The 15,024-nt window shown below is 61.9% G+C and overlaps 1 protein-coding gene across 3 annotated transcripts in view; it reads right to left on the bottom strand.

The window, feature by feature from the left end:
• Positions 1 to 13,188, bottom strand: part of ADGRD1 (adhesion G protein-coupled receptor D1) — a 47,966-nt gene extending 34,778 nt beyond the window's left edge. Inside the window, exons 1-6 of one of the 3 annotated variants that reach the window (XM_079762494.1) lie at positions 12,577 to 13,188; positions 12,077 to 12,113; positions 6,851 to 6,934; positions 5,300 to 5,395; positions 2,452 to 2,574; positions 829 to 1,008 (exon numbers count right to left, since the gene is read on the bottom strand). In XM_079762494.1, coding sequence (XP_079618620.1) covers positions 829 to 1,008; positions 2,452 to 2,574; positions 5,300 to 5,395; positions 6,851 to 6,934; positions 12,077 to 12,113; positions 12,577 to 12,645 — 589 coding nt within the window. In that variant the 5' untranslated portion in view covers positions 12,646 to 13,188. Of the gene's footprint in view, positions 1 to 828; positions 1,009 to 2,451; positions 2,575 to 5,299; positions 5,396 to 6,850; positions 6,967 to 12,076; positions 12,114 to 12,571 lie in introns of all 3 variants that reach the window. The other 2 variants (XM_079762495.1, XM_079762496.1) reach the window with 2 other exon arrangements.
• Between the last annotated feature and the right edge of the window lie 1,836 nt (positions 13,189 to 15,024).

The raw sequence follows: 15,024 nt of genomic DNA, 5'->3' as shown, positions 1-15,024 counted from the left end.
ACGGCCCCTTTTCTCGGACGGTCCCCGGCCCCCGGCACGTCCTCACGTCGCTCTGACCCCATCCCCAAGCCCCAGACGCAGTCAGAGAGACCCCGCTCTCCTTTAAATTAAAATGAGATAACAGCCCGGCCGGCCTGGCTCCGTGGCTGAGCGTCGGCCTATGAACCAGGAGGTCAGGGTTCGATTCCCGGTCAGGGCACAGGCCCGGGTGGTGGGCTCGATCCCCAGTGTGGGGCGTGCAGGAGGCAGCCGGTCCATGATTCTCTCTCCTCTTGGATGTTTCTCTTTCTCTATGACATCGATAAAAATATATTTGAAAAAAGAAAGCGGGCCCTGACCGGTGTGGCTCAGTGGATAGAGCGTCGGCTGGGGACTCAAGGGTCCCGGGTTCGATTCTGGTCAAGGGGGCACGTACCTGGGTTGTGGGCTCAGTCCAACATGCAGGAGGCAACCAATCAATGATTCTCTCTCATCATGGATGTTTCTCTCTCTCTCTTCCTCTCCTTTCCTCTCTGAAATCAATAAAAATATATTAAAAAACAAAACAAAACTAGACGCTCACTTAAAAATATTTTAAAAATAAAAATAAAAAAAGAGAACGGGAGTCAACAGAGAACCACGTGGGCCCCTCCACACCCACGTGCCTGAGCCCGGCCGCACCTGCCCCCCCCGCCCCCCCCCCCGCACACCCCCCCCCGGGCGCCCTCCCTCTGAGGAGGTCCCCCCAGCAGCCCTCCAAGGGCAGGGGTCCCCGACAGGCTCCTCAGCTCCCGTCGTGGGGAAGGTCCCCCCGCAGCCCCCCCCCCCCCCGGACGGCGGCGCCCTCACCTGGCGGGCTGAAGGTGGCCTCCCACGTGCGGGCGTTGTCCGGCGTGTACAGCTCCACGGAGCCCTGGCCGCCGCTGGAGCAGACCTTGAACCCGTCGGAGATGACCTGCCCGCCGTAGGCCGAGGGCCGGGGCCGGGCCTGCTCCCCTTGTGTCTTCCAGAAGAAGGAAAAGGTGACCCCTGGGGAAGGCAGAGGCGGCGGGGCTTGACCTCCTTCCGCAGACGGCGCGCACGCATCCGACGCGGAGAACACGGGCGAAAGCCACAGGCGATGCTCACTGAGCACCGGGCGCTTCCCCAGGGTTCTCAGTGCATTCCCTCCTCCTGACCGTTACAGGAAGCCCATTACACAGATGGAGAAACCGAGGCCACGGGCCCGAGGTCGCTAGTTTGGCTCCAGTGGACAGAGCGTCGGCCCGCGGACTGAAGGGTCCCGGGTCCGATTGCTGGGCACGGGCACGTACGTCAGCGGCAGGCTCGATCCCTGGCCCTGGTCGGGGTGCGTGCAGGAGGCAGCCGATGGCTGTGTCTCTCTCCCATCGATGTTTCTCTCTCCCTCCCTCCCTCCCTCGCTCCCCTCCTCTCTCTCTAAAAACCCCAGCAATCCACGGGGAAAATACCCTCGGGGGAGGGCTCACACACACAGAACAGTGCCCCTCGATGTGGTCACCCCGACGGACGGGACTTGGGGGGCTGCTCGGGGGCCGCTGTGCTGTCCCAGGACCGGGCCGTTTCCACAGCCCGCTCCCTGCGAAGGCGGCGGGCTGAGCCCCAAGATGGGGTCCCCCCAGCCTCTCCTTCCGGCTTCCGAGGGGGCGGCCGCCGGGCCCAGGATCCGCCCGCGCCCCTGACGGGCCTCTCCCAGGGCAGGAGCCGCCGCCGCCCAGGGAGACGGCTCGTTGCGAAACGCTGGTTACGAAACGGGTTCCCCGGGGGAGGCGTGGAGTCCGTTTTCCCCAAACACGTTGCTGCGTTTAAAAATGCGTTTTGGCCCTGCCCGGTGTGGCTCCGTGGATGGAGCATCAGCCTGCGGACTAAAGGGTCCCGGGTTCGATTCCGGTCGGGGGGCACCGGCCCGGGTTGCGGGCTCGATCCCGGGGGGAGGGGGGGCGTGCAGGAGGCAGTCGATCAGCGATTCTCTCTCATCACGGATGTTTCTGTCTCCCTCTCCCTTCCTCTCTGAAATCAATAAAAATATTTTAAAAAAGAAAAATGCGTTTTGTTGAATCCGGTCTTTCTGCCCAGGCAGGAAAACAAAGCCTTCCGCTTGGCGTGTGAGGAGATGCGCGGAGGCCGACGGCGAAGCCCCCGCCGGCGTGTCCCTGAGTCCATTTCACCCACAGACCGCTGCTCTGAACCCCGGACCGGCTCCCATTTAAATATCCCCATTCAGCCCCGGCCGGTGTGGCTCAGTGGATAGAGCGCCGGCCTGCAGACTGCAGGGTCCCGGGTTCGATTCCCGGTCAGGGCACAGGCCCGGGTTGTGGGCTCGATCCCCAGTGGGGGGCGTGCAGGAGGCAGCCGGTCCATGATTCTCTCTCATCCTGGATGTTTCTCTCTCCCCCTCTCCCTTCCTCTCGGACACCAGTAAAAACAGGTTGAAGACAAACACACGGCGCTCACCTTCGGGGCCGCACTGGGCGGGGTTGCTGAGGCAGGAGGCCTTGTAGCGCCCGTAGAGCAGCAGCGTGACGCCCTTCTGCTCCCGCAGGTAGATGCCCTTGCTCACCTTGCCCTCCACGAGGTCTGGGGAGGAGGGACCGGCCGTCAGGGGCGTCCCGAGGCCAGAACTCCGGAGACGCATCCGACGGACGGACGGCCCACCTACACGCCCGGCAGCGTTCGTGTTTATCATGAAACTAGAGGCCCCGAGCACCGATTCCTGCACCCGGGGGGTCCCTCGGCCCGGCCTGCGCCCTCTCGCAATCTGGGACCCCTCGGGGGATGTCAGAGAGCTGGTTTCGGCCCGATCCCCATGGGCCAGGCCGAGGGACCCCACGGGTGCACAAATCCGTGCACCGGGCCTCTAGTGCGCATATAAGATCTTTGGGTTAATCTCTTCCCGCCCTCCTCCCTCCCCCCTCCCCCTCCCTCCTCCCCCTCCCCTCTAGATTCATCAGTCTGTTCCATGTTTCCATGCCTGTGCACGGAGTGTCTGCCCCTGGTGGTCAGTGCGCATCATAGCTACCGGTCGAACGGTTGAATGGTCGCTTAGTCCAGTGGTCGGCAAACTGCGGCTCGCGAGCCACATGCGGCTCTTTGGCCCCTGGAGTTTTTAGCAAAGGCCAGCTTAGGAGGACCCTAATTAAGTTAATAACCATGTACCTACCTATATAGTTGAAGTTTACAAAATTTGGCTCTCAAAAGAAATTTCAGTCATTGTCCTGTTGATAGTTGGCTCTGTGGACTAATGGGTTTGCCGACCACTGGCCTAGGCTGTTATGTAATACATGTTGTCTCTCCAAGTACGTATTGCTATGGGATATTCATATCAGCCTTAGTTCATATGTTGGGATTAATCATTCAATTATCAACGGTCTATAAGCTGATGTGAATAGTCAATAATAAATTCATATCCACTGCCCAGCTGGCATGGCTCAGGGGTTGAGCGTCCACCTAGGAACCAGGAGGTCACAGTTCAATTCCGGGTCCGGGCACAGGCCCGGGTTGTGGGCTCGATCCCAGTAGGGGGCGTGCAGGAGGCAGCCGATCGGTGATTCTCTCTCCTCATGGATGTTTCTCTCTCTCTCCCTCTTCCTTCCTCTCTGACATCAATAAAATATATTTTAAAACACACACACACACACACACAAACAAAAAGCAATGACAACAGCTAACACAACAATAGCCGTCTGGAGTGAATGAATCAAAATTATACTTTTTTTTTTTGGTCAGATCGGCCTAAAAACTCTATTTGGGGGCGTGCCGCCGATCCTCGTCCTCAGTCCGTGTGTGCCATGCGACGGAGAAGGCTGCACACCGCTGGCTGGCAGAGCTGATAAGCGAGGGCTGTAAAAGCCGGGAGCAATCAGGCAGGTACAGTTCACGGGGTCAAAGTCGCCTGACACCTCCCCGGCCTGAGGGGACCGCGGGCGGGGAGCCCTCCGCCGGGCCGGCCGGCCGTGGGAAAGGTTGGTTCTGAAGCCAAACACCCCCCAGCTGGACGAGCAGTGGTGATGCCTTAAAGAGAGGTCAGCCCTGGCCGGTGTGGCTCAGTGGATAGAGCGTCGGCCTGTGGACTGAAGGGTCCTGGGTTCGATTCCCGGTCAGGGCACAGGCCCGGGTTGTGGGCTCCATCCCCAGTGGGGGGCGTGCAGGAGGCAGCCGATCCATGCTTCTCTCTCATCATGGATGTTTCTCTCTCTCTCTCCCTTCCTCTCTGAAATCAATAAAAAGGAGGGGGAAGAAAGACGGTTAAGTCTTTCCTTTAAAAAAAAAAAGGGGGCCCTGACCGGTGTGGCTCAGTGGATAGAGCGTCGGCCTGTGGACTGAAGGGTCCCGGGTTCGATTCCGGTCAAGGGCATGTGCCTTGGTTGCGGGCACATCCCCAATAGGGGGTGTGGAGGAGGCAGCTGATCGATGTTCCTAACTCTCTATCCCTCTCCCTTCCTCTCTGTAAAAAAATCAATAAAATATATATTTTTTAAAAAGGGGGGAGATCAGAGTGCGGCCCCCAGGTTATGGGGCCGACGTCCCGGCGGACCGGCCATCCCGCCTCGCTCTGCGCCGCGTGGGGAAAGCGGGAAGCCGGGCCCTGGGAGTTATTAGAGGAGATAATTTCTCCATGACACCAGCGGGTGTGTGTTTTATAACACAGTCTCTAATGATTAAAAAAAATTCCAGCAACAGATAAGATAACCATTTCCCCATGACACGGGCGGGTGTGTGCTGTATAAAACAGCTTCTAATGATTTTTTTTTTTTTTTAAATCCAGCTAAGAAAAGCGATGTTTAATGTCGGTAAGAGGCCCAGTGTTTTACGGGGCCTTTTAAAATCCTCCCCCCTCCTCCCCAACCCTGCGCACAAGCCCTTTAAGAATCCAAACAGTCTCTATTTTTAGAGCCTCCGTCCTGGGTCTGTTTTGTGCTGAAAAGGAGCAGATGGTTCGGGAGAGCCTGGCCCTGTCCGGCGGGCGTGGCTCAGGGGTTCGGCCTCGACCTGTGGACCAGGGGGTCCTGGGTTCGATTCCCGGTCAGGGCACGTGCCCGGGTCGCCAGCTCATCCCCAGTGGGGGGCGTGCAGGAGGCAGCCATCCATGGTTCTCTCTCATCACGGATGTTTCTCTCTCTCTCCCTCCCCCTTCCTCTCTGCAATCCATAAAAACACATTTTTTAAAAACACACAAAGACCCCGGTCTTCTCCTTTCCTGGGCGTCGGCGCGCTCGCTCGCTCGCTGTGACTGAGAGAATTCACACGGAGCCTTCACACCGGGGTGCGCCAGGCGGATGGGACGGGCGGGGAGCGTGCTCACCTACGGTCGCGGAGGCATTTGAGTAGGCAGAGTCATTGGTGGGCACAAAGGTAGCGTTATGGGAAGGGGGCACGGTGAGGTTGCGTGCTCGCCATGCTGGTGACAACAAAAGAAAGAAAGCACACGGATGAGTGACACGGAACACACGGCACATCTCTCAGCGGCACCGCGGGGGGCGGGGCGCTCCCCTGGCCCCGGGCGCCCTCTCGGACCTCCCGCCCACCTCTCGCTGGGCAGCCACACGACGGCTCACGCTCAGCACCCACGTTGGGTGGATCTGGCCACGGGATCTGTCCACGGGACGTGGCCACACACTTTGGTCCCAGCGAGCTGGCTCCACGCCCACCTGGGCATTCCGTTGAGAGATATGACCTGGGCTCGCCACGGGAGGGTGGACGGCGGTGATGTCACAGGGACGGGTGGGACAGAGACACGGCATGAAGACAGGGACGTGATATGGAGACACGTGCACACACGACAGAGGACCGAGCCACGGAGACCAAAGCTGACCGTCCACGGAGGTTTCCCCGCAGCCGGGAGCCCGGCTCAGCCTGGAGCCATAAGCCACGGGCACGGCCCAGGTCTGCAGGGAGCCCTCCATCGACCGCGTGGCTCGGGGCAAAGGTCAACACACTGAGCCTGTTGTGGGGACGGAGGCGCCGGGAGCCACGGTGCCGTCACAGAACGCTGTGTCTGAGGGACGCCCTCTCACAGGCAGGGTTTCATGGAGGAGAGTTTCCCAAACACCGAAAGGGGCCGATGGAGCCCGGCCGGCGTGGCTCCGTGGTTGAGCGTCGACCTATGAACCTGGAGGTCACGGTTCGATTCCCAGTCGGGACACAGGCCCGGGTTGCGGGCTCGATCCTCAGTGTGGGGCGTGCAGGAGGCAGCCGATCCGTGATCCTCTCTCCTCATGGATGTTTCTCTCTCTCTCCCTCTCCCTTCCTCTCTGGAATCAATAAAAACGTTTTTAAAAAATAAAATAAAATAAAAGTTCTGATTAGACTAGAAAAAAAAAACACCGCTCAGGAATGTCTGGGGCGTCGGCTTCCGGCAAAGGTCAGAATCGGGTCAGAAAGAGCCGCTCTCCGTGCCAGCGGGTGCGTCCGAGCATGGCCCGTGGCGGTGCCCGTCGACCTCTGAACCGGGAGGTCGCAGCTCACTTTGGGAAGGGGAGGCGCCCGATGCCGGGAGCCGCTGACGGGCGGGTGGGGGCACCTGGGCTGGGGGAGCCCGTGCCGCCAACACGCGAGCCGTCCGGGCAGGCCCAGCCCTCGGGGCGTCCCAGCTGGGCCCCCTCGGAGGGGACGTCCCGCCTGCCGCTCCCCCCTCCGGACGCAGCCTCCGACCTAGGCTGTGGGGAGGCGCGTGTGGGAATGCTGAGCCAACGCCGACCCCGATCACAGACAGCCCTGCTATCGCGTCCGCTGCTCGGGAGGAGCGACGAGCGGGGCGGCCACGCGGCCCGGCGGCCACGCTCATGCTGTTCCCGCGTCTCCCCCGTGGCCCCCGCCCCGTGCCCTCCCCGTGGCCCCCGCCCCCCGCCTGTACCTCCAGCCGTTTCCTGCAGCTCATGGATCCCGTCCACGTGCTCCAGGGGCCAGTAGTGGGAGGCGGTGAGCAAGACCTTGAACCCTGGGAACAAAGGACACGGGGTCAGCGCCGCACTGGGGGTACCTTCAACGCTCTCTCTGGCTTTTTATTATTATTATTATTATTATTATTTTAAAAATATATACATTTTATTGATTTTTCACAGAGAGGAAGGGAGAGGGATAGAGGGTCAGAAACATCGATGAGAGAGAAACATCCATCAGCTGCCTCCTGCACGCCCCCTACTGGGGATGTGCCCGCAACCAAGGTACATGCCCTTGACCGGAATCGAACCCGGGACCCTTCAGTCCGCAGGCCGACGCTCTATCCACTGAGCCACACCGGTTAGGGCAGTGGTCGGCAAACTCATTAGCCAACAGAGCCAAATATCAACAGGACAACGATTGAAATTTCTTTCGAGAGCCAAATTTTTTAAATGTAAACTTCTTCTAACGCCACTTCTTCAAAACAGACTCGCCCAGGCCGTGGTATTTTGCGGAAGAGCCACACTCAAGGGGCCAAAGAGCCGCAAGTGGCTCGAGAGCCGCAGTTTGCCGGCCACTGGGTTAGGGCTATTTTTAATATATTTTTATTGGTTTCAGAGAGGAAGGGAGAGGGAGAGAGAGAGAAACATCCATGATGAGAGAGTCATGGACCGGCTGCCTCCTGCACGCCCCACACTGGGGATCGAGCCTGCAGCCCGGGCCTGTGCCCTGACCGGGAATCGAACCCTGACCTCCTGGTTCCTAGGTCGACGCTCAACCACGGAGCCACGCCGGCTGGGCTGGTTGCTTTTCTCTCACCTTCCTGGTGAGCGTGGGGACAGTCGCCTGAGGGGCCGCCCCGTCCAGTCCCAGACTCGGCTGAGGTCCCCCCTCTGACCCCCTCGGGCCGGCTCTCTGGGTCGCTCCCCAGAAGCGCAGGGCCGGCCCGATGACTAAACGCTAATCAGACGCCCCAACGCCTGCCAGGTCCCAGCGCGGAGGATTAATAAAGTGACCCTTGTGCTAGTGCCTGCAGTAAACGTTTTGAAAGCGGAGATAATGGGATCATTATTTTCGGACGATGTGTGCTTCATAACCAAAATGAAGGGAAAAAAAACAGAAAACCATTACAAATAAGAAAAGAATTTAGCGAGTGAGAAACGGTTACAAACAATGAAAGAATGCAGTGAGGAGGCGGACGCAGATTTCCTCTGCGGCCTCGGCGGCTCCCTGGGCCCCAGCAGCCACGCCGGACCCCACGGCCACAGCCACAGCCACGGCCACGGCGGGCATGCGCTCAGGTGCGATTGCATCCAACAGGGAGAACACACGCACGGCCCGGCCCGTGGCTCCGTGGCTGAGCCTCAACCCATGAACCAGGAGGTCACGGTTCGATTCCCGGTCAGGGCACAGGCCCGGGTTGTGGGCTCGATCCCCAGTGGGGGGCGTGCAGGAGGCAGCTGGTCCATGATTCTCTCTCCTCATGGATGTTTCTCTCTCTCTCCCCCTCTCCATTCTTCTCTCTGAAATAAATGTTAAATATATATATATTTTTAAAAGAAAAATAGCCCTAGCTGGTTTGGCTCGGTGGATAGAGCGTCGGTCTGTAGACTGAAGGGTCCCGGGTTCGATTCCGGTCAAGGGCATGTACCTTGGTTGCGGGCACATCCCCAGTAGGGGGCGTGCAGGAGGCAGCTGATGGACGTTTCTCTCTCATCGATGTTTCTGACTCTCTATCCCTCTCCCTTCCTCTCTGTAAAAAATCAATTATATATATATATATATATATATATATATATATATATATTGAAATATATTTTTATTGATTTCAAAGAAGAAGGGAGAGGAAGAGAGAGATGGAAACATCAATGATAAGAGAGTATCATTGAACGGCTGCCTCCTGCACGCCCCCCACTGGGGATCGAGCCCGAAACCCGGGCCTGTGCCCTTGGCCGGAATCAAACCCGGGACCCTTCCGCCCGCACGCAGGCTGGCGCTCTATCCACGGAGCCAAATCAGCCAGGGCAAAAATATATTTGTTTAAAGAAGAAAAATAAATAAATAAGCAAGAAAAACGAGGGAAATCTGGCGAGGGCGGGAGAGGATGGGGGTTAGGCAGGCCCCAGGAAGACACCTGGTAAAGCCACCCAGGAAAGACGATTTGGAGCACCCCGAGGGTATACAGGCCCGTGGGAAAACACCCGCCAGTGTCCCCGAGCACCTGCGGGTACTTCACGGTCCAGGTGGTGTTTCAAACCGGAGAAGACACAGCGTTCGTCCGCGGCCTGAGGACCCATCAGCCCCCCAAACCTCACTCTCCTCTGAGGACGTCCCACGGATCGACACTTAAATGTCAGGAAACAGAGTTGCTTCGAGGCAAACCTGCTGCACGTTCGGCAACATGGATGTTTTAAAGTCTGCCCCGAACCATAAACCGAGCGACACGGGACCGGGGAGCCACGGTCACGTGACACACGGGACGGACACGTGCCGGTTGCTGTTTTGGTGTGTTACATCCATGACAGGAATAAACCCCCTACCACGTGAAGGACATTTCATCCGAAAGGACGCTGGGGAAGAGGACGTGAACGGAGATAAAGAAACACAAATTGCTTTTTAATCCGCAAGAAGGTGCTGCCCTGGCCAGCGTGGCTCCGTGGACAGAGCGTCGGCCCTCGTGCTGAAGGGTCCCGGGTTCGATTCCAGCCGAGGGCAGGGACCTCGGAGGCAGGCTCCTCCCCGGAGTCTCTCTCAGGTCGACGCTTCCCTCTCTGTGTCTCCCTCCCCCGCCTCCCACACTCTCTCTCAAAAGAAAATGAAAAGTAAATAAACCGGCGGGAACAATGTCCTTGGGTGAGGCTTAGCAAATAAACCGCACACGCGCCGCCGTCCTCCGTCCACGCCGGCCCTGGTCTAGCATCTGGCGCGTCCTCGCCGAGGGGCACACGGCCGGCTTGTTTCTCCACTCCTCGGGGACGGGGGGGGGGGGGGGCGGCGAGAGCAGCTGGTGCCCCGGAGGCCCCTCCTCGCCGGGGCCGTGTTCCCGTCCGTCCAGCCGTCCGGCCGCCGACAAGGGGCCCGGAAGGGAGGGCCGTGTCCACGGGGAACCACCGGCCCCGGCTCTCCAGGGCCCGCGCTGTGCTGGCGGGAACCAGGGCCTCGGCCAGAAGGGGCCCCGGGCAGCCACGGCCGGGACCACTGTCTCCCACGCGCCCGACCGCGCCGCTCAGCCCCAGCCCACGCCCCCCGTCCGAGGGGCCGCGCCGACCCCCCCCCGCCCCCGTGCGGCTCTGCGGGCACGTGCTGTGATGTGAGATGCCGCGTGGGGTCTGCCTGCCGTCTCCCCTCAGCTCCCGTGCAAAACCCGCCGCGGCGGCGGGAACAGAAGCGCCATCTCTGCCCCGTGAGGCCCGAGAGGAGGCCAGCTCCGCAGAGCACGGGCCTGAGGGCCAGGCACGCGTGTGGAGGCATGTGGACATGTGTGGGCGTGGGTGGACATGTAATGGCATGGTGGAGGTGTGTGAATGCATGTGGACATGCCTGGAGGCATGTGGACATGTGTGGGCATGTGTGGGCGTGGGTGGAGGAGTGTGGGTGCAGGTGGACATGCATGGAGGCATGTGGATGTGTGTGCATGTGTGTGGACATGTAATGGTGTGGTGGAGGCGTGTGAATGCATGTGGACATGTGTGGGTGGAGGCACGTGGGCATGTGTGGATCCATGGGGATGTGTGTATATGTGTATGTGGGGGCGTGTGGACACGTGTGGACGGTCTCTGCCCGCCTTCCCAGCAGCGACTGAACTAGAACTCGAGGACGACAGACAGGTGGCCACGCCCCTCCCACACCGATAAGTCGGGGCGATACGTCGGGGCGTGACCCCTGCGTCACCGCCCGGAGGATGGAGTCCCACCGGCTCTGACTCACCCCAGGCCCCGCGCCCGCCCCGCCCACGGGCTCCGTCCGCAGACCGGCTCAGCCCCGGGCCAGGCCCCGGCGTGCTGGCTGTGCCCACAGCCCCTGGCTGGTCCAGAGGTCGCCCCCTGAGGTGGCGGGGGGCTGCCCACCAGGCTGTGGGGACACTCGGTGAGGTTCCTCCCACCACACACACGCCGACCAGGGAGCAAACGGGGGACAGCGGCCGCACGCCCACCCCGCGGCTCACGCGTGCCTCCGTCGTGCGCCTGAGCCTCCCCACCTGCATGGGTGGCCCCACCTTCCGGGGAAGCTGTTTGCCTCTGTCCCCCAGCGCCCCGAAAAGCCTCGTCCTACAGCATCTAGACCCAGGACTCTCACAGCAAAGGATTAGTGGGAGGAGGGCACCCTGGCCGGTGTGGCTCAGTGGGTAGAGCGTCGGCCTGTGGACTGAAGGGTCCCGGGTCCAATTCCGGTCCAGGGCACAGGGTTGTGGGCTCCATCCCCAGTGGGGGGTGTGCAGGAGGCAGCCGGTCCGTGATTCTCTCTCTCCCTCTCCCTTCCTCTCTGAAATCAGTAAAAATATATATATTTTTAAAAAAGGATGGGGTGGGGGGCCCGCCTGGGGCAGGGGTTCCTCCCGCTGCTCCGCCATCTCCGTGGGGCCGCAGGCGCCGAGCACCGGGACCCAGGACGGCGGCAGAGGGCAGGGCTGAGGCTCTGAGTCCCCGAGCCCATCCGCACCGGACACACGTCGTGCGAGACAGACAGACAGACGACCTGCGCGGCCCGAGGACGCTCGTTTTCTTCGACACAAGAGCGGCGGCTCCGGGCCTGGAAGCCCCGCCTCTCCCGCCACAGCTCGGGCCACGGAGGCCGGGCCTCGAGGACGAGAACCGCGACCGGGCCCTGCCAGTGCGGCTCAGTGGGTAGAGCGCCGGCCTGTGGACCGAAGGGTCCCGGGTTGGATTCCGGTCAAGGGCACGTCCCTGGGTTGCAGGCTCCTCCCCGGCCCGGGCCCTGCAGGAGGCAGCCCGTCGATGTGTCGCTCTCACATCGATGTTTCTCTCTGTCTCTCCCTCTCCCTTCCACTCGCTCTGAAAATCCGTGGAAAAAGATCCTCGGGGGAGGATGAACAACAAAAAGAACGGCGACCAGGAGGGCCACGTCCAGCAGGCGGCTGGCTGGACCCGGGCCGCCCCGGCCTCCTCACAGACAGACAGACAGACAGACCCACAGCCGGCGCCCCATGCCCGTGAGGCAGGGCGAGCAGGAAGCTCCTTACCTGGATGGGCCTGCGAGCTGGACAGGGCCGGGCGCACCTGCACACAAAACACGCAGCGTCAGACGCAGGCCGCCCGGGAGCCGGCCCATCCCAGCACCCAGTCCCCACGGAGCCGGCCCATCCCAGCACCCAGTCCCCACGGAGCCGGCCCATCCCAGCACCCGGTCCCCGCGGAGCCGGCCCATCCCCGCACCCGGTCCCCACGGAGCCGGCCCATCCCAGCGCCCGGGTCCCCACGGAGCCGGCCCATCCCGGTGCCCAGTCCCCGCGGAGCCGGCCCATCCCCGCACCCTGTCCCCACGGAGCCGGCCCATCCCCGCGCCCGGGTCCCCGCGGAGCCGGCCCATCCCAGCGCCCGGTCCCCGCGGAGCCGGCCCATCCCCGCGCCCGGGTCCCCGCGGAGCCGGCCCATCCCCGCGCCCGGGTCCCCGCGGAGCCGGCCCACCCCGCGCCCGGGTCCCCGCGGAGCCGGCCCACCCCGCGCCCACCTGGGACGCTACCTGGAAAATGCAACAAAGTAGCAGCAGCCAGGAGGGCCAGCGGGGACGCGGACGCGGCGGCTCCCTCATGGCGCCCCGCTCCCCCGCGAGCGTCCGCGGGTGGGCGGCGACGTGGGCCCTGAACGTCCGCGTCCCTGGGAGAGGGACGTTGTCCCGGGTTCTTGGAAGAAGAGACGGAACCCGCTTCTGAGCCGCGTGGGGAGCCGCGAGGGTCAGCGCGTGGTCTTCCGTCTGCGGACCTGAGCGTCTCCGGGGTGGACACCGCGGCGCAGAGACGGGCGCGGCGGGCGGGGATGGCGAGGAGCCGCTCCAGACGCTCCAGACGGGAGAGGTCGGGGCCGAGGGCAGGCGCCCAGCCTCGAGGGAGGGAGCCCCGGCCGGCCGGCGCTCGGCGGCTCAGCCCGCAGCCTGCATGCCTCCGTCCAGGTTGGAGCCGACGGGTCCTCCTCCCGGACGGACGGACGGACGGCGGGAACGGGACCGAGGACCACGGGGCACTTTGTCCCCCGCCCGCCGGGTCCTCCGGGTCTGACCTCGGTCGGTAAGCGGCCGCTGGGTGGAGGGAGGCCGTGGTGTCAGGCTGCGCCTCAAACTTTGTTCTGGGCCGTCCTCTCTTTATACCCCGGCTGCCCGTCCCTCCTGGGTCCTAGCTCCAGTCCGCTCCGAGGACGCTGGGCGGGAGGCAGAGCCGACAGCCGGGCTGCCTTTGTGTCGGCCCGTCGCTGTGAATATTAATAAGTCGGGGGGGGGGCACGCCATAACCTCTCTGTTTGCCCCAACAAAGGGAGAAGGTGCTATCGGGGTGCAAAGGGAGAGAGGCCCCGCCCCCTGCCCGCCACAGGAGGCCCCCCACCCCGGCGCTCTCCTTAACCCTTCGGGGGTGAGTGGACGCCGTGGGGCTGTCTCCGGGGGACACCGTGTGGCTGCAGCCGACCCCAGGCCTCCCCACGTGCTTCACAGCCAGACCCCAGCCCACCTGCGCCTCCGTTGACTTAGGATGAAAGGGTGGCTCGGCCGGCGAGGCTCCTTGGCTGAGCATCGACCTGAGAACCAGGAGGTCAGGGTTCGATTCCCCGTCAAGGGCACAGGCCCGGGTTGCGGGCTCGATCCCCAGTGGGGGGCGTGCAGGAGGCAGCCGGTCCATGATTCTCTCTCATCACGGATGTTTCTATCTCTCTCTCCCTTCCTCTCTGAAATCAATAAAAATACCTTTTTTGTAAAAGATGAAAGTGTATCCAATCTAGTCCAACACACACACACACACACACACACACACACACACACACACACGGTTAGTCACGGCTCTCGCCTGCCCTGTGATGTAACTCACACCCGCCTCTCTGTACCATCCCCTACGCTGACCTGCTGTGTGTCCTTAGGCAAGTTGCTGCACCTCTCTGTTTCCCACCCCTCTGTGGCCTGCGGCCCTGCAGGCGGGGCTTGGGAACAATGTCTCTCTCCATAAATGCCGGCCGGCCCGTGTCTGCAGAGCCATGTCTCTCTCCATAAATGCCGGCCCGGGTCTGCAGAGCCGCACCACCACTCAATAAACGTCCCGCCGCTGATGATGACGATTACACGCAGGAGATAACGGCTCTAATGCTCGCCACCGCGTCTCGCTGGGCCTGACTTTAAATGGGAATGGAGTCCCGCGCCCAAGGGGCCTTCCCTCCGAAAGGGGACAGGAATGGTTCCGTCTCCCGGAGGGAGGAGCGCGCCCCACGTCCAAACCCTCGCTGCCGTGTCCCCGGGGCGCTGCAGCCCCGGCCCGTGATCCAGACCCCGCGCCGCCCGCGTGGCTGCCCAGGAACCAGACCACCTCCTGGAACTGTGATCTCGGCCCGGAGAACCCGGGAACTCCGATGACAGGCAGGGCCCCGAACAACGACCTTTACCCGCCGCCCGGGCGCGAGGCACCTCGGGGGAAATCTAATTTACAGCCTTTATCTTTGCGGTTCATCGGTTCCCGGCCGCCAGGCCCTGCCGCCGGGGAGGAAAGGGAGCGCTGAGCTCAGGGAGGGCCCCCACACTGATTTTTTTCTCGGTTCAGATCTTGGCGAAAGAGGAATGAAACAGACCGGCCCCACGTGGGCCTCGCCCGTGCCAACCCTGAACGAAGCAGCCGGTTCCTCTTTTCACGTCCACGTTATTAACTGGCACCGGGAGGTCCCCACTCCAGGGGGTAATAAAACCGATCTAAGCAGAGGAAGCTGGGCCCCCCCCCCCGCCCCCCACCCCCGGCATCCACAGGCGAGCGCTTGGCTCATTCCTACCCGTACCTTCCTCACTTCTTGCTTGGACGAGCCGACCAGCCCACCTTTGTTTATTTTATCTTTTTAAAAAAAACAAAATAGCCGAAACCAGTTTGGCTCAGTGGATGGAGCATCGGCCTGCGGACTGAAAGGTCCCGGGTTCGATTCCGGTCAAGGGCATGTACTGTACCATGGT

Source organism: Cnephaeus nilssonii (genome assembly GCF_951640355.1).
Source record: "Cnephaeus nilssonii genome assembly, chromosome: 22".
Taxonomy (NCBI): domain Eukaryota; kingdom Metazoa; phylum Chordata; class Mammalia; order Chiroptera; family Vespertilionidae; genus Cnephaeus; species Cnephaeus nilssonii.
This window is presented reverse-complemented; position numbering and strand designations above follow the sequence as displayed.